General features: G+C 40.8%; 1 protein-coding gene across 1 annotated transcript; it reads left to right on the top strand.

The window, feature by feature from the left end:
- Positions 1-679: 679 nt before the first annotated feature.
- On the top strand, positions 680-24786 carry LOC139689855 (serine-rich adhesin for platelets-like). The gene is made up of 9 exons (XM_071586950.1): positions 680-814; positions 1919-1995; positions 5967-6142; positions 9241-9378; positions 9868-15267; positions 19830-20023; positions 23561-23579; positions 23634-23710; positions 24655-24786. Exons 1-9 carry the CDS (start codon positions 680-682, stop codon positions 24784-24786), a joined length of 6348 nt encoding a protein of 2115 aa, XP_071443051.1.
- The last annotated feature ends 327 nt before the right edge of the window (positions 24787-25113 follow it).

Below are 25113 nucleotides of genomic sequence, written 5' to 3' on the forward strand. Positions count from 1 at the left end.
TTCATCAATCACAAATTCTCCACATAATTCATACTTGCAGAAATCACTCTAAAAGGCATTTTTCAGGATACTAAATTGTATTCATGATTTTGACTTATCATTTGGTGTTTATATACCACAATAGATGTCATCGCAAATTTATAAGAACAAAACAGAGTGCCAGTGTCAATATTTATTTTCATGTCACTTGAATAGCAAGGCAATGGTTTCAGACTCAAGAAGTTAATTAATAGAGTGAAAAGGCTTGATTGACAGCCATTAATACAGTTTGGTTTTGAATGTTGAAATATTGACACTATATGCAATAGCTGGTAGTTAATTAATTATGAGATGGCAATGCATTTCACTGAGTGATGGGACGATGTCTATAGCTTGCCCGTTTTTGGTTTCATAATGGTATGCATTAGATCTTGCCTAGAGATAACATTTTCTTTTACATCACATATAATAACATAAATGTATAGACTGTAAACTGTCATAGTATTATTAGCATTTTACCATGGTTTCCAGTAATCTCTGGAATGACAGCTTTTTTGTAGAAGAACTATTGATATGACACCAGAGGTATCACCCCAATATTCATCAGTATAACAAAGAAAAATGCATTGAATGGATTAACAAGGAATACCCTCAGTAGCCATTTTTTAATTTCTCAAGGTTTTATAATTCAACAAGTCTAATGCACTTCGTTTCTGCTGCAGTTCCCAGGGTGCTGGAGGCTGCTATGAGGATTGATAGCCTCGAGTACACACCAGATTTAGGAAATTCCAGCTCAGATGAATTCAAAAGATTAGCAAGGGACTTGGAGGATGAGGTAATGGAACTTTATTGCTTGCAAATACAATTCCTCTATATCTTATATGTTGAAGTTCTTAATTCAAGTAATGCTTACTTTATACATTATTTGTGAATCATTAATTTAACCTACTTATCAAATTAATGTTTTCTTTATCAACAGTTCTAGTGATGTCAAGTAATGCTTACTTTATGCATTATTTGTGAAACATTCATTTAACCATCTTATCAAATTAATGTTTTTTAGTTCAGGCATATAATACAGGCATACCATGCATATTGTAAGTGTTAGTAAGGAAGCCTTGGCACATGGAGATCAGACTGAATTGCTCCAGAAAGGTTGCCCGGGTGCTATCCCTTTTAGGGCCACTAGGCCACGCCATTGAAAAAGTTGTGATCAAATAATTGGCCAAACATGGGTGGATCCTGTGACTCACCTAATGTTAATGAATCCATCACATCTTGTTAAATACAGAGAGAAATCACCTGTGACAATTTATGAAGATAGAATTATGTCATTAAAATGATCATTGAAAACTTATTAAGGGCTAAATATTAAAATTTTTGCTTTAATTGTTTTGTAGTGACTTTCTATCAGATTGCCATTGCGTTGTTATATGCTTGCTTGCCAATTTTTGTATCAACATCAACCATTTTAGCCTGGTTAAGGACCTTTTAGCTAAGGGCATGTACTTGCTCTGTCATAAGAGCTTCAAAGTGTGCTTATCCAATGATTGGAGTGATGATGAAGGGCTTGGATATGCATGCAGTAAGAATAAAAACACCCCTTTGCAGATAGTCATTTAAAGGGCACCAAAATGTCATTTAAGCATTCCTACTTGGGCACGGTCACCTTGTAGCCTGGACCATGCTGACCCTAAGGGTGGAGAATGATTAATGTCAGCTAGTGATTGCCAATTACACTTGTCTCCCAACCATTGTAATCATCCACCACTTCTGTACCTGGCATGTTGCCACCAGGAAATTTGCCTAATTGCAACGTAATTGTGTAAATAAATAAATAAAATGCCTGAAACGTGAGAAACCTCCTGCTCATAGTGCTTCTCGATAGCTGAAATGTTATTTATATAGTTTATTTATAACAGTGCACTTTTTATTTCAGCTGAAAACGGCTCTTTTTGATTACCGCACAATGAACAATGGGCCTGCTGATATATTCATCAAAGTTACTGGTTTCCAGTAAGTTTATTTTTCTCTGAAATTAAATACTTGCATATTAGTGATACATTTTCAGTTAAAGTACCTCATGAACAACTTTTTTTCCCATTTAATTTAATGTAAATTATGCTTAAGTGTTCCATACTGAAAAAAAAATTATGTACAAGGCATAGTCAAAGAAAAATATACATGGATTATGATTGTGAATCATCTTCATATTTTCTTCTATAATGGAATGAAGCAACCTGGAATGCAAATTTGATTTGCAAAAACAAAACAATGAAAATAATTAGTTTATTAAATGGAAATTTTTGCTCATTGTGTGAGTTACTGGCACTGCAAGGTGATCACCTCCAACTGAGGTTCCACTGCACATAATATGGATGCAGAACAACTGTAAAAAGCTCCAATAAACTGCAGGGGATACCACAACAGTAACTTTTAACCGAGTCATCCACTAATATGCATTTCAATGCAACAATTTCAGAGTTTAAAAACCATTCGCCTTTACTGGGATTTGAACCCAGATCAGAGTTTAAGAGGATGCCTTGATAGCTTAACTGGCTAAAGCACTTGGTCGGACATCGAGGGATCCGCGTTTGAATCCCAGTCAAGGCAAATGATTTTTACACTCTGACATTGTTGCATATACAAAGCTGTAATGTCAAAACTGAATGTTAAGAGTAGAGAAATCAATTAGGAATGAGGCAATACCATTAGAATTTCTCTCAATATTTCTGGGTCTTCACCACATGGATTGAAATTGTTGACAACAGTTTCACTGGCACATCAACCAGCGTCTTCAGGTCAAATGTTTTGGATTGAAATTTTGGCTATCTTAATGTAGGCTATACCATGAGCTAGCTGCTTCCAGATGGGATATCTCTCAAAGGGCTCTCTTGCAAGCACTATGGAGAGGGTATCTGTCTTCTCTATTCATGTTTTTTGCATTATTGCGATTTCTATGGCTTCCCATATTAACCTGGGATAGTAAATTTTCTCTCTTTAGCAAAATATTTTACTGCATCTAAAAGAATATTGCATCAAAGTTCAATCTAGGCATGCTCTGTAGTGGTGGAAAGTTGAAATTGTTTTTGCTTCACATCCCACGGAAGCACTCAAGACTTTCATAGCTCTGCAAGTCTCTCCAATAAATGATTTTTCACTCAAACATGGCACCCAGTGTACTCTTTCGTGAAGGTCATGTGGCAATCTGTCTTTGGGTCCTGGTAAGATGTCCACCATCTTTTTCACACAATTGAACCTGGTGTTTATATTTTGTTCATTTTCAACAATGTCAAGGTATCTGGTGATGACACGAAAATTGAAGGAAATTCTACCGAAATGTGCTATGGAAATATAGTCAAATCTCATTACTGTGCCACTCTCGTTATTGCGCCACTCTTGCTCGGTCCTGACATAATTCAATACAGAATAAATTTACTCTGCCACCCCCTACTCTCGCTACTATGCCACTGTTGTGTGACTGTTAAAAGGCACGAGCTGTGAAAAAGTGTGCATTTCTGCATAGTGCTCGATTATTACACTCATGTCCCAAAGGGGAAGCGACGAACTACAGTCCAGCTGCGCACGAAATAACTCAATATGTAAGCGCACAGCAGTGGTGTCATTTTTTTCATTCAGCCCATGATATCAACTCAGAAGTGCAAGTGAACCGACTTTCCGCTGAAGGGGAAAAAGGAGATCATCGATGTCGGGAAGGAGCCAAATCAGTCCAAGTTGGCCAGGGAGATAAGCAAGAAATGGGGTATTGAAGTTAAGAGGGCCACCGTGAAGGGCATTCTCAGCAAGAAGGCTGCAATCGAGACTGCAATCAAAGCTGGAATTCCATCGAAGCGCATGAAGTTGACGCACACTCACAACCCAAAGCTTGATTAGGGAGTGGACTCATGTGGCTGAAGCAAACAAGAGGACAGGATCTGCTTATCAGCAGCAATCTGATCAAGGAGAAGGCGATGAAACTGGCCGAGCTGATGCACATCCCAGACTTCATGGTGAGCGACGGTTGGTTGGACGATTTCAAGAAGCGCCATGGCATCACGTTCTAGACAGTGCAGGGCTACGCTGGAGCGGTGGATTCGCAATCCCTTCTTGAGTGACAACAACAGGTTTTCTGGCCCTTACTCAGGCAGGTCTCTGCAGACGATGCCTTCAACCTGGACGAGGCAAACTCGAAGGCGTGGATGACGGTGGAGCTTTTCGAGGAGATATTGCGTGCTTGGGATGGACGACTCGGCCAGCAGGAACGCAGAGTGCTGGTCTGTCTCGATAACTTCTCTGGCCACCCTGCCGAACTCCAGCCAAGCAACATTCAACTGGTCTTCTTCCCACCTAACACAACGGCCAAGTCGTAACCAATGGATCAAGGAATCATAAAGAACCTCAATTGCCACAACAAGAAGCTCCTGCTATGCCGGCGGCTTGAGGCCATGGACGAGGGAAAGGAATTAAAGTTCACGTTGCTCGATGTTCTACTAGTCGCCCAGCGTGCTTGGTAGCAGGTCAATAAGTAGACGATCAGGAATTGTTTTGCAAAGGCCATGTTCATTGAAGAGATCAAAACTGAGGCACCGGATGTGGAGCTGCTCGAGATATGGGAAGCTATGCCTGCCGAGGAAAAGATACATAAGAACAGGGAGAGTGAGCTGTCTGACTTTCTCAAAGCCGATGAGCGCCTCGCAACTGGTGGGTCTTTCATGCTGGAGGAGATTGCAGAGGAGATGCTGTGCAGTGCGGAGCTGGTGGAAAGCGAAGATGACTAGATAACTGTCAAGGAAGCCCAGCGAGCTTGGAGCACTGTCCGGAAGTTCATGCGACCGAGAATCGGGAAGCCCAGAGTGATGCAAGTGTGCGATCGGCTAAAGAAAGAGATGGACAAGATCCGCCGAAAGAAGATGCACCAGCCGACGATTCTTAAGAGTTTTGGACTGATGGGTAACTTGAGAAAATAAAGCCATTTTTACAAACCCTCGTTACTATGCCACTCTTGCTATTATGCCACTCTTGCTTGGTCCCTACAGGCAGCATAGTAACAAGATTTGACTGTATAAGAACCAACATACATGGTTTGCACAAAAAGTATTGGAAACATTTTTGCAAAAATAAATTTATTTCCCTAGATATTGCTAGAATGAGTAAAAATTCTTCAAAGGGCATTCCTTAAGCATCAACACTTTCTTGCCAGTGTTTCTTCCACAACTTGAAAGTTCCCTGGTAGGTGATTCCAGAAGGTCCTAAGGGTGTGCATGCAAGCTTCTTTGATGGCACCTAGGGTCCCATCATGATGTCCTTTGAGGGAGGATTTCACTTTAATAGGGAATAGGAAACAGTGTACTGGTGCCAAGTCGGATCTATAAGGGGGTTGGGAAATCGTCGTGATGTCGTTACAGAAAGTCTTCACAAGCAGACACTCGACTCTGCTCTTGGTCATCGGTTTAAAGACCTTCAGGACAAGTTAAGCGCAGATCCTTTTCATCACCAAATTTTCAGTGATACTGGTGTGCATTGTCATCTTATCAATGCCTATACTATCTGCGATCATGCACACACTTAACAGATGGTCTTAATTTAGCACTTCATGCACAAGTTGGGAAAAAATTGTAACCAATACATTTTATGATTTATGATATTGTATTAGAAACCTCATGAAACAATGTAATTTTTTTGCTAGACATGTGCAAAAGTGGTTTATATTGAATGCTATCTTATTTAAATTATTATTATTATTAAAAGTTACATGTGCAGATAGACAGTGTCAGTTGGCACACAAATTCCAAGTAATCACAAAAGATAATGAATGAGTAAATTGCAATTAATGATTACTTCAAGCGACAAAAAACGCCATTTCTACCCATGGAAGTAAAAGGACAAAATTGCCCATTCCTGCATCATTATATATCTTTGCTTTCGCTTTCATTACCTGGATAAATGTATTAATTTTTACAGTAAGTGATGTTGTGGTTTCTTTATAGGCCAGGGAGTGTTATGTCCAAGTTCCATGTTGGCTGGCGCTTCAAAGATTCCTTCTCTTCACCCCATGACCCAATCGATGCTGACTCTCTCAAAGATCGTCTTGATGCATATCTTCTCAAAAATGGAGGATACTTGTATACCTACCATGTTTCAACAGGGTCCGTGGCAGCAAGCAGTGAGTAGACTTAATTACCTTCCAGAGAAATTAGTGTTGGATTTAATAAAGTTGTTTATTTTCTAGTATGTGTTATTATCTAGCAATATGACACATGATTTAATATAAAGGATAATCTTTGAAACCTAGTCTGCATTCTGAAAGGCTAGGAAAAGCAAAGAGTGACAAAGTATATTAGATTTTCCAGAGAGATGGTCAAATGTGATACTCATGGACAGTGATAATGTGAAAAATCTACAACTAGAGCTCAATGGCCTTGTAAATTAAAAAAATAAAATGAAAACTCCTATATTCACAATCACTTATTACAGCAATAGGAGTTTTTTCATATAAATGAAGAATAATGGAAAAAAGAGATTGAACAGAAGCACCGTGGACTAGCAGCAAAGTTGTAAATATGGTGGGTGAGGGGAGAAAGTTGCTGGGTGAAATGCAAAGGAGCAGAAAAAGTGGTTTTAGGGAATGGTGATAGGTGGAGTGGGATGTTCAAGGGTACTGGGATATCTACCAGGATCACAGTCAAGGCGAATGATTTTTACACTCTGAAATTGTTGCACTGTCAGTTCATTATGTAAGTAGACCCAATGTAAGCCTCTGTTTTTGTTATTTCAGTGTGAACTCTCGTTTTGCATATTTTATGCTGCTTTATGTTTTGTTTGTGAGTCTCAAATATCTTGAATGTTGTTCGTCATCATGTATCGTTCAATGCAAGCACTGAAAAATTTATTCAAGTTTATCTCATCATATATGGCCAAGTCTAGTGCAAAATTTTCAAAGAGAAATTACTAGTCCAATTACTGCTATTAAAAAACATATTTATTTTTTGAAAATCATTGAAAAATTGTTTGTCTAAAAAATCTTACTATTCAATATCGAGATTAAACAAATTTTATATGGATTCTAAAGTGGCGAATCAATCACAAAAGATGTCATCGTTTCATGTATGAGGCTTTACAAAACCATCAATTATTTGCAGACACTTTCTAAACTGACCATGGAATCTGGTAACAGAGATTATGGTTTTCCTTAAGGTGAGTTTTGCTATGAATCACTGCAACCAATAGAAAATGCAAATTGAACACAGAATGAAAAAGGAGAGTGTCTGTGTTTTAATTCACTTGGAAATAGATATAAGGAAAAGGGACAGGAACACAAATAAAAGAAGAATGCAAGAGAGGTAAAGAAGGCAGTATCGAGCAAATCACAAGTGCAAAAATATTTCCTTGACCGGAACTTGAACCATGGATCTTTTGACCTGCTGGGCCAAGAGCATGGGCATGTGTCTATCCATATAAGAGTGTATTGGGCGTATATCCATATAAGAGTGAATTGGGAAAAACTAATTAGTATATTGCCAAAAATAGGAATAGATTGGAGGGATAAGAGGCTAATCCACAGCCTGTGCATGTCTCAGACTGCTCAGGTGCGAGTGGGGAACGTGGAGTAAGGATGGGCAGTGTTAGGAAGAGGTATTAGGCAGGATTGCCCATTATCTTCGTTGCTGTTCATCCTGTTTGCAGAGGAAATGATTAAAGAGGCATGGAAAGAACTGGAGATAAGAATGAAAGTTGGCGGGGAATCTGTAAAATCAGTTAGGTTTGCTGATGACCAAGCTTTAGTTTGTCAGTCAGCCAAGGGGTTGCAAGCATTGCTGAGTGAATTGGAAATTCAGTGCGACAGGTATGGGATGAGAATCAATATTAATAAAACAAAGGTTATGCAATTTTCTAGAAAGAAAAAAGGTGACCTAAACATTAAAATAAGAGGGCAAAAACTAGAGCAGGTAGAACAGTTTATGTATCTCGGAAGTGTTTTCGACCAACACGGTCAAAGTAGTATGGACATACGGAGAAGAATTGCGCTAGGCAAAGAGGCTTTCACAAGGAGGAGGGAGTTGATGACAGGGATAAAAAGACCATAAACACAGCAATCAACCCAAAGGTTGGTTTGGTAGGTGATGGTAGAGTTCACCCAGTACTAAGCCCGATGGCATGTGAAATTCACACATCAGGGTAGGGGGGCCAGTTACTTTCTCTGTGCCAGTTATGGTTTACCAGGAAGTCCTGGTACTCGAAAAATCACATAGCTTGGGTGGAGCTGCAGGTTGCCAGAGTGCCTTACCCGGGAATCAAACACGGGACCCTCTGGTCAGTAGTCCAACACTCTACCCCATGGACTACCGCAACCCATGATGACAGGGATGTTGAGTCGAAAAATATTATTTGGTAGTTGTATCCATCCAAAACCTACTTTAACCCATAGATTACTTTCAAAGAAAATATTATACAATGGCCATATATTCGACATATTTAGGCTATCCGAGTTTTCCAATAATCGGTGCTTCTTCATGAACCCATTAGCTCATAGATAATTTGGACTTTATATCTTTGAAATGTGCAGTAATAAGTTATTACATGGAATGGAGGACACAATATATTTTTCCATTTTTCTTTATTTTGGTACTCTGTAAACACTGAAAAAATACATTGTGTTCTTCATTCTATGAACATGAACTTCCACAAAGTTGAGAAAGAAACCATCTAATACAAGTTATTGCAAAGTAATTTAATGTACCCTTAAGTTATGCTACTCAAATTACAATTTCAATGCCATGTGAAGTTAGCCTTGGTTTGAATTTGGTTTAAGCCTAAGGGAAAATGTTCACCCTGGGCATTTTTCTTAAGAAACTGAAAAATTTATCTATTGTGAATGAGTTTTCAAATTTTTGAAATGGGTAACTATTAGGGGAGATATTATAGAAAAGTGGTAATGAGTCTCAACTAGCATCCATTGATAATGTTAGTGCCCACTATTATAGGCGTTTGTCCCATATATGCCTATGCAATACTGTAGGAGGAATTTAAACTGTCTCTAATTGGGCGGTTTTCACTGCTATCAGCTGTCTGTTTAGGGAAATTTCACTTTATTATCCAGTTAATAATCATTGCTTGATTGATTTTTTTAATCTGAATGACTATTTTCAGAGGTTACTTGATTAATAATTTCATGTCAGCTTCCATTTTTATGATACTGATTTCTCTCTTGCATTATTATTATCATGCTTTAGTTATTATATTTTCAAATCGGTTTTGTTTCAGATTTAATTGATTTGTGTCAAATTGACAATGGAGGCTGTTCGCATGAATGCAGATATGATTATCAAGAGGCTAGTTTCACCTGCAACTGCCCACCTGGTCTTTATTTGGACCAGACTGAAAAGAAATGCTCCAGTGACTGTAAGTGTTTATCATCATCATCATATTACTGAGGCCATATCCAAAGAAAGTTGGGGATAACATGTATTTCCAGTCTCATGATGTCTAATTAGTTGAGGAATTATTAATTGAAATGTACTCATGCACCTTGTTTACCCAAAGGCCCCTTTCAGGTTCATATTTAACAGTCTTCATAAAAAGTTAACCGCTATGAAGTTAAGTTAAAATTATGAAGAAACCGGAACAGGTTAATAGGGCAGATAAATATATAAGATATTGAAAAGTTATTGATATGATATTAAATCAAGTTAAAATAACAAAGAATAAAGAATTGGTAATATTGTGTTATCAAAATAGAAAAGAAGAGTTTACTGTATTAAATGTGAGGCAACAGTACTTTGCAAAATGCAACTTGTTGGAATATATGTATTTTAAAACCTACTTTTAGTTTAATTTTTTATGAATTCTTTGGTTGAATGATCTTCATAATACTTAATATATTTGTTGTAGTGGTGGATAACACCATGGCGTCCACTGAGGGTCCAAAATTCGATGAAGGTCCATGGCTGCCAATGATGCCTGAAGAGCCAGTGTCGACAGAAGACGCAGAAAAATCACCGGAGGACAGTCGTGAAGGTGGAGATATCCATCACCATGGAGACGATGCTGACCATGTTCATGAGCCAGAGCTGACTCAGGACGAAGTAAAACCATCAGAGAGCATCCCCGAAGTTGTAGATACAGATAACCATGGCGACACAGTTGACCATGCATATGAACCAGTGCTAACTGAAGATGCAACCAAACCATCGGAGGGCAGTCATGAGGACAGAGATGTGTATCACCATGGAGATATCAATGACAATGTCCATGAGCCAGTACTGACCCAGGATGTGGAGAAACCATCAGAGGGCAGCCATGATGGCAGAGACATCTATCACCATGGAGATGCCATTGGCCACGATCACCACTCCTTGAACGAAGCTGATGGAGGCCATCACTCACACGAGGCCAAACCCGATGGCAATGGTTCGGAGGAGAAGGATCACCCTGATTCACCAATGAGCGAAGAGGCAACACCCTCACTCAAAGATGAGCACCGTGATGCACACAGTCATGAAACTGTGGTTCCAGCATCGGTGGGGACCGGGAGAAGTGGAGGTGGGGATGAAGACATGACTCCAGTCTGGATACATTTGCCAGGAGAGGAGGGGGTGAGCACCGAGGTGGCACCTTCAAATGATGGTATGGATAAGCTCGGAATCCCTGTTGATTCATCTGAGGATACCTCTGGGGAAGAGCACGACTCGGACGAAATGCATAACACCCATGAACATGTTGTGACTCTGGAAAGTTCTGAAATGTCCCGAGAAGACGACTCTCAAGGCTCCGTGTCAAAAGAATCGCATGATCACGTTATTCCCCCAGTTTCTCAAATGACCTCAATGGAATCACATGAAAAGGGTTCTGAAGAGCACGATGCTCATGTTGTGGATGTTCATTATGGGGACGTCAACGTTGATTTGAATTCTGCTTTTAACGACTCAGGGAAGGAGGCTGATCATGGTCCCCTGAAGAGCCAGATTGTGTCAGCGGTGGAGCATGTGATCGTGAAGGATTCGGATGAGAGTGAAGAGGGGGACATGGAAGGACACAAGGTGGCGATGAAGGAAATGGCCTCATCAGGGCATCAGGGCGATGATCACTCATTTGGGGTCACGAGTGCCCATGACACGATGGACGAAGTTGAGATAGGGGGCCAAAGTGAGAATGTGGAATCAGAGGAGACAAATGCTGGGGATGTCGGAGGGACAGATGGCACTGGAGCAGACAAGTTTGGGGTTGATGGCACTGGAGGGATGGATGAGGTGGAGGGTGAAGGGGCCGAGAAGGGAACCGTTGGGAATGGAGAAGCACCAGTTGCAGAGGGAACCATGGAACATGATCCAAGCACCATCACCATTCAGGATGTGAATTATGTGATTAACCATGGGGAGAGCCAAAAACCATCAGAAGGCGTGAGAGATGTGGTTGATGGTGTAGGGGAGGTCAATGTGGAGGAGGAAAAACCCCAGGATGGCATGGAAAAGGCTCTGATTGATGCAGATGGCCACAAAGTGGATTCAGTAGTTCACATAAAAACTGACGAGGGCTCAGATGGCCAGGAGTTTGATTCAGACGAGCATGTGATGGATCATGAAGTGGTTCCTGTGATGGCAGTGGGGCAAGACTCTGCTGAAGGTGAAGGGCTCCATGAGATGACTGCAAAGATGTTGATAGAAAATGATGGAATGGGGCATGTGTTGGAATCCAAGGGAGAGGAAGAAGCTGTTCCTGAGCAGTTGGAGGGCAAAGGGCAAGTGGAAAGTCCCCCAGAGGTTGAGGGGAGCTCACCTCATCCGCCCCATGAGAAGGGTGGAGGAATTGGGGAGGAGGAATTGGTGATGACTCCTGTTGATGGGGCGGAGGGAACGGTGGATGTTTCCAAGGGCGAAATGGGAAGAGAGGATGAAGGAAGCCCTTTGATTGAGAATGGTGCGCCAAAGGAGGGATTGGGGGAGGGTGTGGGGGAAGGCTCCTCACCCAAGGAGGAGCCGGAGGGTTCATTGGGAGGAGGGAGTGAAGGGATGATGGTTGAAGATGGCCAGAGTCGAGTCATAGATGCAGAATCAAAGGGCACATTAAAACCAAGTGAAGAGACTCCCCTCAGTGATCCCTTGAGTCTGAATCCTGAGGAGCACCTCATAAGTGAAGATGAAGACCCAAACATTGTGCCAGTTGAAGAGACTGCAAAGGAGACCACTGTTGACCACATAGATCTGAAGAAAGTGGTAATTCCAGAGATTGATGTGAGACTCGGAGATCCCAAGGTAATGGAAGACGACAATAAAGAAATGGAGGTGACTACAATGAGGGAAGAACATTCTTTTGAACCTGAAGAGAAGAAGGAAGTTACTGAGTTGAAATCAGAAGATCAGAATAGCAAAGATGAAAACTCACCCAGCCATAACATGAGTATGCCTGACGTTACTCTTTCCTCAACCTCATCGCCTTTGGAGAACAGTATTGAAAACCTCTCACACAATTCCACCGATGGCGTTAATCACTTCCCGCCTGCTGCAGAAAATGATCTCAATGCCATGCCAAATCATTTCCTCATCCCCATGGCTGTTAATGATGAATCGTCTGTGTCAGGGACAACTTCCTCTGTGAGAGATGACGAGAGCAATGACCTCCAGCTGCACCCACAGTCGGACTTCCCACAAGCAGTCTCAAATCAGCCAACTTCCACCGAGGCCTTCGTGAAAGCAGTCAGCAGTGAGAGCGGTCTGCCAACAGCCACAGTAAATGACAGCATGGCATCAGATGGCAATGAGGAAGGGCATTCTATGGATGGCAGTCAGGCCATTGCAGAGGAGAAACTCAAGAAGCTGATAAGTGACACTGCAGCAAAGTTGGAGGCAGAGATCAGAATGGATTCCATGCCTCATGTCACCACCAGTACTGAGCCACATACTGGCGTGGAAGAAGAAAAAAATGCAGTTGTTGAAGACAGTGTGACACCAGATTCAACAATGGAAGTAGTCAATGGGGGAGACGGTGTCATCAGTAGTGAGAGTGATGAGGAGAGGAGAAGGCAGGGAGGGGGGAGGGCTCAGCCCGACGACGGCAACGAAACGCCCTCCCTCTCCACTCTCCCCCAGGACTTCTCCGTGGAAAATGCGAACACAGTCCACTCCATAAGCCCCACTTCCCCAAGCACAATTCTTGAGGAGCCCTCGAAGGAAAGTCACGCATCAGATTCGCCAGCACTTGTCACCCTAGACCATGCGAACACGGAGGATTCCACAAAAACCATCAAAGACACCAGTGCACCAGAGCACAGCATATCCTTGGAGTCAGACAACAATGAGCCAACAAATAATCTAGCCACCATGGATGGTGAAGATTTGGTGGCCATCTCGGAAGGCAAAGATCCTCTCATCAGAGTTAGTGCCATCGACGCCAGCCTAAAAGCCACCACGGAGCACTCAAATGAAATAGTCTTGGCTTCAGTTGGTCACCAGAATTGGCCAACCACGGGTCCAGGAGCACACAATGCAACCACCGAAGGGGAAACCATGGTGGACGAAGAGCACAAGGGGGAAGTGAAAGAGGGCAAGTTGGGTGCCCACACAAAGGCTGACTCATACGAGATCCCAGTGAAGAAGAAGGGGGAGTTCAAGAAACCCACTCACCATGAAGATGAATTGACCAAGCCGCTGCTGTTCATCAAAGAGGGTAAGGAGAGCTTGAGCAAGGTGGACAAGATGGGGCTCCTTCCACCCCTAGCAACCAGGGAGGGGTTGATCACGAGCACCCCAGGGGGCGAGAGCGAAGGAGACCTCCTGACGACCACAGTGGACACTCCCCCTGCATCGCCAGAAATGACCTCAGAGGCTATACCAGTGTTACCACCCATTGACAAGGGGGGTGAGAGACTGAATACAATTGCAGAAGATGACTCGGGGGGCAGAAAGGATCTTGGGAAACCTGTTGTGAAGGAAAGTGTCACCAAGGATGCAGGTGACGAGACTACTGGTGAGCCGGAGGTAGTGAAGGGGGAATTTGAGGCACCAAATGAGGCCTCGACAGAGGAGGGAATAGCGAAGGCAGGTGAAGTGAATGATGAGGAAGAGAAGGGTGAGGCTGGAGTGTTCAAGGAGACGGTGACGCCCCCTGAGAACCAGGAGGACACACAGGCCGATGAGGAAGCCGTTACGAAGGGGGGTGAAGAGGCTCCTGAGCCCACTCTCGAGAATCTGGAGGCAAAGGTCAAGCTGAGTGAAGTGCATTTACTCAAGGAGGAGCCCCTGAGCGAGCAGACCACCACCGTGATCTCCTCAGTCAGCGAAACTGAAGCGCCCCCCAAGGATGCTGAAGATGGAATTGATGGAGGGGGGGGCCAAGTTTCTGAGACAATGCCCAGTGACAAGGATGAGTCAACAGAAGAAGTTATGATGACTGTAACTAATGACAGTGGTGTTGTCACGACAATGGTGACTCCGGTTGAACTCGAAGATCACAAGAACATGGAGGAGATGTTGAAGGAAATGGGAGGCTTTGGAGAGGGTGGACACAGGGTGGTCGCTAAGACAGGAGTTGAACCATCGCCCTCTCCAGGGGCTGAGAGCATGAAACCAATCAACGGAAGTGTGACAGAAGAGATGGCCAGAGATGAGATTACATCGACTCCAATCGTTCCCGTTGTTTCATTGACCAATTCTCTTTCCCAATCGTCCTTCGAAGAAGTCATGCCGAGCACCACTCCATTTGTGTCTGTGGTTTCATCAACAACCTCTCTTCCCTCATCAACCTCTGAAGAAGCCATGGCCATTACTTCTAAAGAGCAGTCACCAACAACCACAATGCCTCCCGAGGATATAACAACAGAAGTTGTGGTGGAAAGCATTAAACAGGGAAATTTAACCCAAAATCCCGAGGGTCTTACTAATGACACATCATCTGAGGGCCCAGTTCCAACATTAATGGTCCATGAGATTGTCACATCTCATGCCATTTCTCCAGCCCCACAAGCAGCCTCAATGGAGGATGAAACAACGACAGTGCTACCAAGTGATAATAGTGCACAAGAAATGAATACATCCATGCCTGAGGAGACTCCAATGACCACATCACCAGACCCAGAAACTATGTTGAAGGAAGAGACATCGAGCATTGTAGGCACGAAAGGAGTGATGGCCAATGCTACAAGTGATGCATCTATGTGGAAGATTAATGAAACTGAATCAAATAGTCTCCACACCAATGAAAAGGAAGAGAATCACATTGAGGGAGTAGGCTTTGAAGTTTCTAGTCCTTCAGTGTTTCCTGATATAGATAAGCACCATTTTCCAAAATGCACCTCTGGTGAGTAGATTTTTGCCTAGAATTCATTCTAAAATATTCATTAATTAATTTATTTATTTACTTTGCCAGAAAAAAAAACCTGAAAGAATTTTTTTCTATTGCTCAAATCCATCAGAGAAGGTTTAGGTCATTAAAATGTTTTAATCCTGGTAATGCACAAAATATAAGTGCCATTAACTTCATTGAGAGCCTTAAAGACTCTCTTTTTTCTTAAAAAGGCCCAGATTATAGAAACCCTTCTTCATAATCTCCATAGTATTTTTCATGAAATGAAGTATTTTACCAGAAACTTAAATTTATTTATTTTTTATATATCGTTGTTGAATGTGTTCTATTCATATGTAGCCAGGGTTTGTAATTACAATTTGTGATATATTAAAAGTAAGAAAGAATTTTTGTTTCCAGAATCTTATCCAAGCAATTAATACAATTGTCTATATTTATAATTACAAAGAGAAAAATATCCATAAACAGGCTACATTAATGTCTTTATTAGAAATTGTTTTGAAAATTTGCATTTAAATTTTTGAAACAAATTTAAAAGTTTACAGAGCAGAAGATTAAACCTTGGCAACTTTACCATAATCAAATGCGCCATTATTTAACTTATAAATGTATTCATTTTATTTATTTTACGACTCTGTTGGGGTGAGGTTGAGACTTCATTGTCTCTTCTGCCAACTAACCCTGAATTTATGTGTGCCTATTTAACTTGCAGTGGAAAAGGTTCTCAGAGTCTTTAACAAGAGGGCTAATGATTGCTTTGGGGATGATCATGTTTAGTTCAGGAAGGGGAGAGGCACATGTAATGCCATAGCAGTATTGAGGTCACTAATAGACAGGAAGAGTACAAGCATAATGTATTTGCAGAGTAAATTGGGTAGAATTAATTAAAGTATTAGAAATAATAGGAGTAGATTGGGGAGATAGGTGACTTGCCCATAACCTGTGCATGTCTCAGGTGGGTGCGTCAGATGGAGACAGAGGATGGTACTTTTTTAGGAAGAGTAACACTGGGATGTCAAAAACTAAGCCCATAAGGAAATTATTGTGATAAGCATGTTATGAGAATCAACTGTATGTCAAGAAAACAAAACAAAGGTCATAAGGTTTTCAAGGAGGAAGGCTAGATTAAACATTAAAATGAGAGGACTAAAACTTGAGCAGATGGAACTGTACACCTATCTTGGCAGTGTTTTCGGCCAAGATGGCAATAGTAATATGGAAGGGACTAAGAAGAAGAATTGCAACAGGAAAGAAGCTTTCACAAGAAGAATGGAATTAATGAAAGGGAAGTTGAGTAGGAATGTAAAGAATAGACTTGCTAAGACTTGGGTGTGAAGCATGGTTTTGTGTGGTATGGAAGTTTTAATTAAGTGCAAATTATTCGTACTCCTACATACATTAGTCGCTTGGATCATGCATATAAAATTCGGGAAATAGATGCCAGAACTAGCCGACTCAAGGACTCCTTCTTCCCACGGACAATACGGGATAGCAACTGCAGGGTTATAGATAGCAAAAATTCCACTTGCCACCCTCAGCGTCTAAAAAATAATTAGTTGTATTTAAATGCATGCTCTTCCACTAACCTTATGTGTTTTGTTATAATAACACATTCTTCCCGAATGACCTCATTCATGTTCTGTTCATCTGTTTTTAAGTTTCCCTTTCAATCCCTCGTCCCTCTCCGCGGGGGGAAATTCCTGCTACCTGCAACGTTGGGTCGCATTCCCTGCCTTTTAAAGACTCTTTGGGGGCAGAGTGTTTCGTGGTGCATTTTCATGTGGTGTTTCAATTTCTTGCTTGTTGTGTCCTGGCTTCCGTGTTGTAGGATGTCTTTCGTGCTGCATCATGGGGTGCAGTTTTTTAGTTGTTTTGCGGTTTATGTGTTTGCATGAGTATTGGATGAAGGGATTTTTGCATGAGTGTGTGCGCTCCTGTGGGTGTAATTTTCCGTGTTGTTTTTTTTTTGCATGTGGTATTTTTCTTTTTACGGTTGGTGACCTAACACCCCCCGCCACACGCCCTTGCGGCGGCTTGCGGGGTATTATGTAGATGTAGATGTAGATGTAATTAAAGCAATGGTGGGGGGAGGAGTGGAGGTTGTTGGGAGAGGCCCAGAGGAGGCAGGAAATTGGATCTGGCCTCTGACTAGTAATGGCATGTTGAAGACTGTAATAGAGGGGAGAATGTCATGCAAACAAGGAAGGGGCAGGAATAAAATAAGGATATTGAATGGGATGAAGGGAGGAAGGAAGTTGAAGAGGAATCGAAGAGAAGTTAACTGTAGTTTTGGATGTTTATTTATTTATTTATTTATTTATTTATTCTTAGTCCAAAAACAGCACTTTCTGGCATTTACATCGGACTATTAACAGTGATAACAATGGACATGATTACAAACACCCAAGCCCAAGGTGGAGGAAAACACACCCCGGCGGGAATTGAATCCGCGACCCTTGGGTTGGCCCACGAGGACAATACCCCACTGCCACTGGCTGGATTAGGTTATGTCTTGTGAAGTGCATAACGTGAAAAATATACAATAAATGAAAGGCTACCAATAATAAAAATAATATATGAATCTAGTTATGGACCCTTTAATAATGATGGATTTTGTAGTTTAAATGACAAACTAAATTTTCTTATTTGAAAGCCATTCTTTCCCATTACTGCTTCCATCACATTCATTACTCCTGAGAATTCCATATTCGACTCCTTTAAGATGAGCAAAATCATAGCTTTATTCTGCAACAAATAAGTCATTAACTATCGATGCTGCAGTATTTCAATCAGTATATCATGTGAAGATAATGGTATCAGTGATCCTTTGTCAATAGCAGTCCTTCCACCAATCATTTGTTTTACTTCCAGGCTGCATGAAAGGTTTTAGCTCTCTGAGGCAAATATGTCCTGCTGTTCACTTGATATCAGATAGTTCTGTGTTCTTGTAAAATTATAATAATTCCACCCTTTTATGAAATTGGCTGAAAAACAAGAAAATTGTACTTTCCATTGATAAAAATGCAATTTAATGACACTGAATGAAAAAGGAGAGTTTTCATGCGTGTTTGTGTGTATGTACATATATTTATTAATGTTATTAGATAATCTACCGGTTAAGGTAGGTTTTGGATGGACACAACCACCAGATAAATATATTGTGACTCCTAACAAAACACAAAATTCAGCAACCTACTATACAGTAGATTTTTAAAACAGAAACACAAAAAAAGGACACTCACACATGTAGTTTTGACATTTCGACAGCACGATCGTCGTCATCAGATTCTGTAGTTTTGCTATACTATGCTTGCTATGCTTTAGACTATATATATATATATATATATATATATATATATATATATATATATATATATATATATATATATATATATATATATATATATATATATATATATTAAAACACAGATGTAGATTTTTAGAATATAGAGACACAAAGAAAGGACACTCACAATTTGTTATTTTACGTTTCGATAGCACGGCTGTCGTCTTCAGAATGGCGTTCTCGGGGAAGAGCGGAGAGGATGTGCGGGGGAGAGGTGGGGGAAGGAGAGGTAAAGGGACCAATAGGAAATGAACAAGGGGGTGGGGGGGATATGTAGGCAGCCAATTGAGCCAATGTCATCTTTTAAGACCCTCCCCCTCACTCAGTACCAACTCCCAACCACTCCCCACCTGTACCTCAAAAAATATTATATATCGCCTCTCCTGTAACTTCTGCCCTGCCTTCTACGTGGGCGAATGCACGACCGCACTTTCCCTCCGCATGAATAACCACCGATATTCCACCAAATCTCCCACCTTTCTTAATTATCCCATCCCTACTCACACCGCTTCCCACAACCAATCTTTTGATGACTGCTTCTCTGTTTCGGTGATTGAAATCCTTCCCAAATCTGCGAGTATAATAGAGGTGAGAACCCGCAAGATGGCGCATATCTGGGTGGCCCAATCATTCAAACCGCCCGGGCTGAACCAAGCCCACTGAATGAATCAATTGGCTGCCTACATATCCCCCTCACCCCCTTGTTCATTTCCTATTGGTCCCTTTACCTCTCCTTCCCCCACCTCTCCCCCGCACATCCTCTCCGCTCTTCCCCGAGAACGCCATTCTGAAGATGACAGCCGTGCTGTCGAAACGTAAAATAACAAATTGTGAGTGTCCTTTCTTTGTGTCTCTATATTCTAAAAATCTACATCTGTGTTTTTATATATTTGTGTGTCGCCGATGAGCGTTCCATTTCGAAGATATTTTATATATATATATATTTATATATATATTTATATTTATGTAATGGATATATCTTCCATGCATTTCAGTTATTTGTAGGTTTTGGTTATCTCTATTTCATTGTGCATCCATTAGCACTCGGGTAATAAATAGAGTTTACTATATTTACTTTTGCTGTGTAATCAGTGCAATTTTTCCTTTGATTAGGCAGTCATCACTCATGTATCAAATCATGGTCTTGGATCTGCAAATTTAGTACTATTCAACTTTCAATAAAGTATTTATATTTCTTCGTCAACCTTAGGTCAGTTCCAGTGTGCCAATGGTACCTCCTTGACACCATACTCTGTCATCCCCATTTCATCATCGTCTGTGACAAGCCTTGCCCGGGGTGTGGCTTGTGTGCCACTCTCAGCTAAATGTGACTCCATCAATGACTGCTCGGATGGCTCCGACGAGCTTGGGTGCATTGAAGAGGGTTGCCCGGGGAACTTCCAGGTATGTTTGTCCAAAAGATTCATCACTCATTCTTTTCTCATTCACACCACAAATGTGTAAATTCAGTACAATTCCACTCAGTTTTATTGGTCCGCCATATTCTTCACTTACGTTGGCATCATTATAAAGCAAGCAAAAGAAGAAGTGTAGAAGTGTTAAGAATAAAACATGCACACACTGTAAACTTATGAACACATATGTTGGAGTGTCATAACAAAATAGCCAGTCATAAATCTGGAGAAGTGAGGAAATGAGTCGCAAGGAAGAAGTTACTCTTGAGTGTACGAAGAGGTGTATTGTGTGATGCCTCGGTAATAATGAGATGACTGATGGAAAGGAATATATAATGTAACCAGGATGTATTTATTTGATTCATGGCCTTTGAGAATTGTTTTACTGAGGCAATTGGACACAATTAATGCACGTTTTGCAGAAGATAGTGTAGACTGGGTAGACTTTTGAGATACCTGTGAGTACAAGTCTCTGACTGCTCAATTGCAGGTACTAGGTCAAGAATCAGAGCATAAGCAGAGGGGGAAGACATACATTATCACTATGGACTCACAAAACTTCATTACTTATTTTTTACTTGTCAAAGTCCTACACTAGTATTATTGGTATTTGTATATGAATTCAAGCTTGGAAGGGTGGGAGACATGATTGTAAATGTTTCCAAATAAGTTGGCGGTTATACGAGGGCGGTTCAATAAGTACCCGTGTTAGAAATGAAGAAACCATTTTTTCAAAAACATTTTTTTTATTTTTCAACATAGCCCCCTCTTAGGAAGATACACTTCTCCCAACGTTCTGGCCATTATTTTAACCCCTCCACAAAATAGGATTTGTCGAACTCTCCAAAATACGCCTCTGTCTCGGTGATAACTTTCTCGTTTGAGCTAAATTTTTTTCTTGCGAGCCATTTCTTCATGTTAGGGAATAAGAAAAAATCGCAGGGATCCAGATCGGGTGAATAGAGGGGGTGCGGCAGCAATTCATAACGTAATTCATGCATTTTGGCGGGGACAACTCAGGATGAATGTTCTGGTGCGTTATCGTGGTGAAACAGCACCTTCTTTTTCTACGAATGCAGCCGTCTCTCCTTCAATTTTTTGTCAAAGCGGTCCAATAACTCGCTGTAGTATTTCCCAGTGATCGTTCTTCCTTTTTCTAAAAAATCCATTTGCATCCCAAACAACCGTCGCCATGACCTTTCCAGCCGATCGGACCATCTTCGCCTTCTTTGGAGCAGATTCACCGGGAGAAATTCATTGTTTTGATTGTTGCTCAGTTTTTGGTGTGTAATGATGAATCCAGGTTTCATCAACAGTGATAACTCGATACAAAAACACCCTTCGATCTCGCTTAAATTGCTGCAAACGCTGCTTCGAAGTTGACAGCCGGATCAGCTTGTTGTCCACCGTGAGCAATCGCGGCACCCATCGGGCCGACAATTTTTTCATCGCCAACTTATCATGTAAAATATTAATTGCCGTTCCGGTCGACACACCCCCGGCCTCTGCTACTTTGTGCACTTTCGTTCGTCGATCAGCGAGAATCCTGGCGTGGACTTTTTGAATGATTTTCTCGGTAACCACGTCTGCCGGGCGTCCTGGTCGCACCTCATCAAAAACAGATGTTCGCCCACGTTGAAATTCGTTGAACCAATATCTAACTGTGGTCATAGAGGGCGAAGTGTCCCATAAACAGCATCCAACTTTGCTTTTATCTCCTCTCATTTCTTCCCATCCAAAAACAAAAAGCAAATTACCGAACGATACTGCTCTTTTCCCATCTTAGCAAAAATCATGAAACACATCTTACTCGAATGGCTGCCAAATCCAAACTAACCTTTAAATCAGTCTGAAATTTTTTTTGCCGTCGTTTGATAGATGGCAGCGGACAATGACAACGTAAACTTCCCTCAGGAACGCCCTTTGTCGTCAAACACGGGTACTTATTGAACCGCCCTCGTAAGTACCAAGATCTTATTAGTTCAAAGATTCCACAATGGTTGGGGTAAAAACAAATTGAAGTGTGCAATGGACTCAGCACTCCATGTAATTGAATGGTATGGCCCTGGACTATCAGTGAAACTGAAGGTGGTGGGGTTCCAAGCATCGCAATATTCAGAGACTACAAAGAACTCCAGTGGCCTGTTTGCACCAATTTCATCACTGCCTGCATCATCTTAATCACTGTGGTTCACTAGTCAAACTCCATTTCCTATGGTTTCTTCATGTGTTTCACAATTTTCTGTCGTCAGAGTTGGAAGTCGCATAGTCCTGGCTACATTTACTCTCCCGTTATCTTTCACCAAAGAATCTTTGTGTTCACTTAGAGAAAGTAGGCATCTCACCAACTCATCTTGATTTTTCTCCGCAGTGTTTTTGGTCCCTATTTCAGGAAACCAATTGCCAATACAAGAAGTATGTGGTAGATTCAAACTTTACTAGTCAATACTTCGTGCACACAAATGTGGATGGGAACTCCATCAAACAATTTGAGATCTTCCTCAGCAGCCAATGTTGCCTTCAATATTTTTCCCAAATCAAGATTTCCCCATGGCAAAAGCAACAGTCAGTTATCGTAGAAGGAACTTCTGGCAATGTAATTCAGGCCTCTTCCATTCTGCAACCTCACTTGCCCTGATTGGATAGACTGGAGGAGAAGATTAAGATAGATAGAGGTCTTCATTTCAAAAAAGTAGCTACAGAGAGTTGAAATGTAATGAAATAATTGACTTTGTAATTCCACACACTTTTGTGTGTGGAATTACAAAGTGTGTGGAATTACAAAGTCAATTATTTCATTACATTTCAATATGTTATGCAAATTCCACAAAGTTACGCCTGAGACAACAAAAAGCTACAGAGAGATTTATTTTGTATTGAAAGACCTTGCAAGACCCTCAGTTTCAAATAAATACTATCGATGAAGCTTTCAATCAGCTTTAATTATTTATCCAAACTGAATTTTCAGTAGTAAACTAATTTGAGCAAAGAAAACAGTCATATTTTTCCTCCTGAATGGGTTGATTCAAGTGATGTAAAAGTTTCCAATGAAACTATAGTAGTTTTATAAAAATAATAAAGATTGATGTAAAAAACAAGTGCTGTACAGTTAACGCTATGGTCGGCTCACGTATTAATGTGTTTTTTGTCACCAGTATCTAGTGGCCGCTCACATATTAATATGTGTTCATGGAGTTTTTGGGTTTTTATACCCTGGTGGATTATTTTAGAACTCTTGGGAGCTATTTCTCTGATCCTTATTAGTCTTGAAGTTTCCTACGTTGTTTTTGTGAAAGTTGAAGTTTTTTGAGAGGTATTTTATTTTTTTAACCTGTTGCTATTGTTGTTACCCCTTACACAATCATGGCTGCATAGAATATAAGGGGAATGAACAAAAATGATAATTTAGGCCAAGTTTTTGGAAGGAATTCATGGAAGCTCTGGCAAAAATGATAAAAAAAATCCCAAGTGACAGTCATGAAGATGTAATAATTACATGAAAACTGTTCATACTTTACCTTTGTAGTATTCCAGTGATTCTGAAGGTAATGGCAGTAATGATAATTAATGCGATAATGTCAATGTTTTATTTTGGTTAGATAACAACGTTATTCCTACTTTAGAAATATTTGCTGGCCCACCAGGTGTGAAAATTACTCCACATGATCCAAAAAATGTAAGTGATGTAGTTAGTTTGTCTATTGGGGATGACCTCTTTTCAATAATGGTAGAGAAATCAAATCATTTTCACAAGCAAAATGCTCATAAATACAAAGAATCTCCTAAAAGTTTGAAGTGGCCCTTCATATTACCATTGGAGAAATGAAAACTTTTTTAGGATTGGTTATTCTTATGGGGCAGGTGCATAGAGACAGAATAAGTGACTACTGGACACTGGACCCTCTCACAGAAACGCACATTGAACAGTAATGAGAAAGACCACAGAGTGATCAAAGAGGACAGTGCTGTATTTGTTGAACAGTGCCTTATTCAATACGTACTTTTAGGGTGAATTTGGAGTTCAATAGAAAAGAAATTGTTTATAAAAATCCTGCATGAAGTTGCAAGACACTGGATAAGTCACAGGGATACAGAAGAACCCATCTCAAATACTCTACTCGGAGGAAAACATTCTCATTTCTCCTACAAGGCGTGCACCCATGATGGAACCACAGGGGTGGCTTTCAATGGACATGGAATAGCATAGAGTGGAGAAAATAGTTAGGGCTGGGAATAAGAAAATTCCTCAGAGACCTAGTAGAGTATGTGAAGCCAAGAAAAGAAGAAGTGTAACCTGCCTTATTTGTAGATTTTGTTGTTTTCCATTCCTTAAAGGAACATGTTTACAATAATATTACACTCTAGTGGATTGCTGAGGTATATAATCTCGACATATTTAAAATTTCATTCAAAAATATACATTAGTTCAAGAGTTGTTTGTGTTTTATTGAATTCTTATACCTTTCATGCAAAGGTACAAAAGATGACCGTCCCCAAGGGCTGGTAAATTTAAAGGACACCTGCACACAAAGTGTAAATTAAGCATTAGAGATCTTCTTTCATATAGAACCAAAGTCATATACCAAGCTCTAAATTCATTAGTACCTAATATGATTTCAGTTTCTGTCTAAACAAGAGCCAATGTATCAGCCAGTAGCACTTTTAACATTAGGAGCAAATCTGATATACAAGGATCAGGTGAAAAGTTCTTGGCCTGGCAATGAAAGATTGAGATTTTCAGTTGAAAAATGATTTTATTTTTCTACATAATCTCCCTTGACTTCAACACACTTGGTTCAGTATTTCTCCAACGTCGGTATTCCTTCATGGAAGAGTGAGAGTCTGGAAGGCAGTGAAAATATCCATCTATGGCCCTATCAACTTCTTCATTGGACGCAAAGCACTTCCCAGAAACAAATTTCTTCAAGTTTGGGGACAGATGGAAGTTTGAGGATGCTATGTCAGGAGAATAGGGGGGATGGCTGAGCAAATTGTACCCCAAATCCCATATTTTTCCCATCGTCAATACACCTTTGTGGCAAGTGCATTGTGCTGGAGAAAGATGATCTTTTGCTTCTT

This window comes from Hetaerina americana, unplaced genomic scaffold (assembly GCF_022747635.1).
Source record: "Hetaerina americana unplaced genomic scaffold, ioHetAmer1.1.p SCAF_28, whole genome shotgun sequence".
Classification (NCBI taxonomy): Eukaryota; Metazoa; Arthropoda; class Insecta; order Odonata; family Calopterygidae; genus Hetaerina; species Hetaerina americana.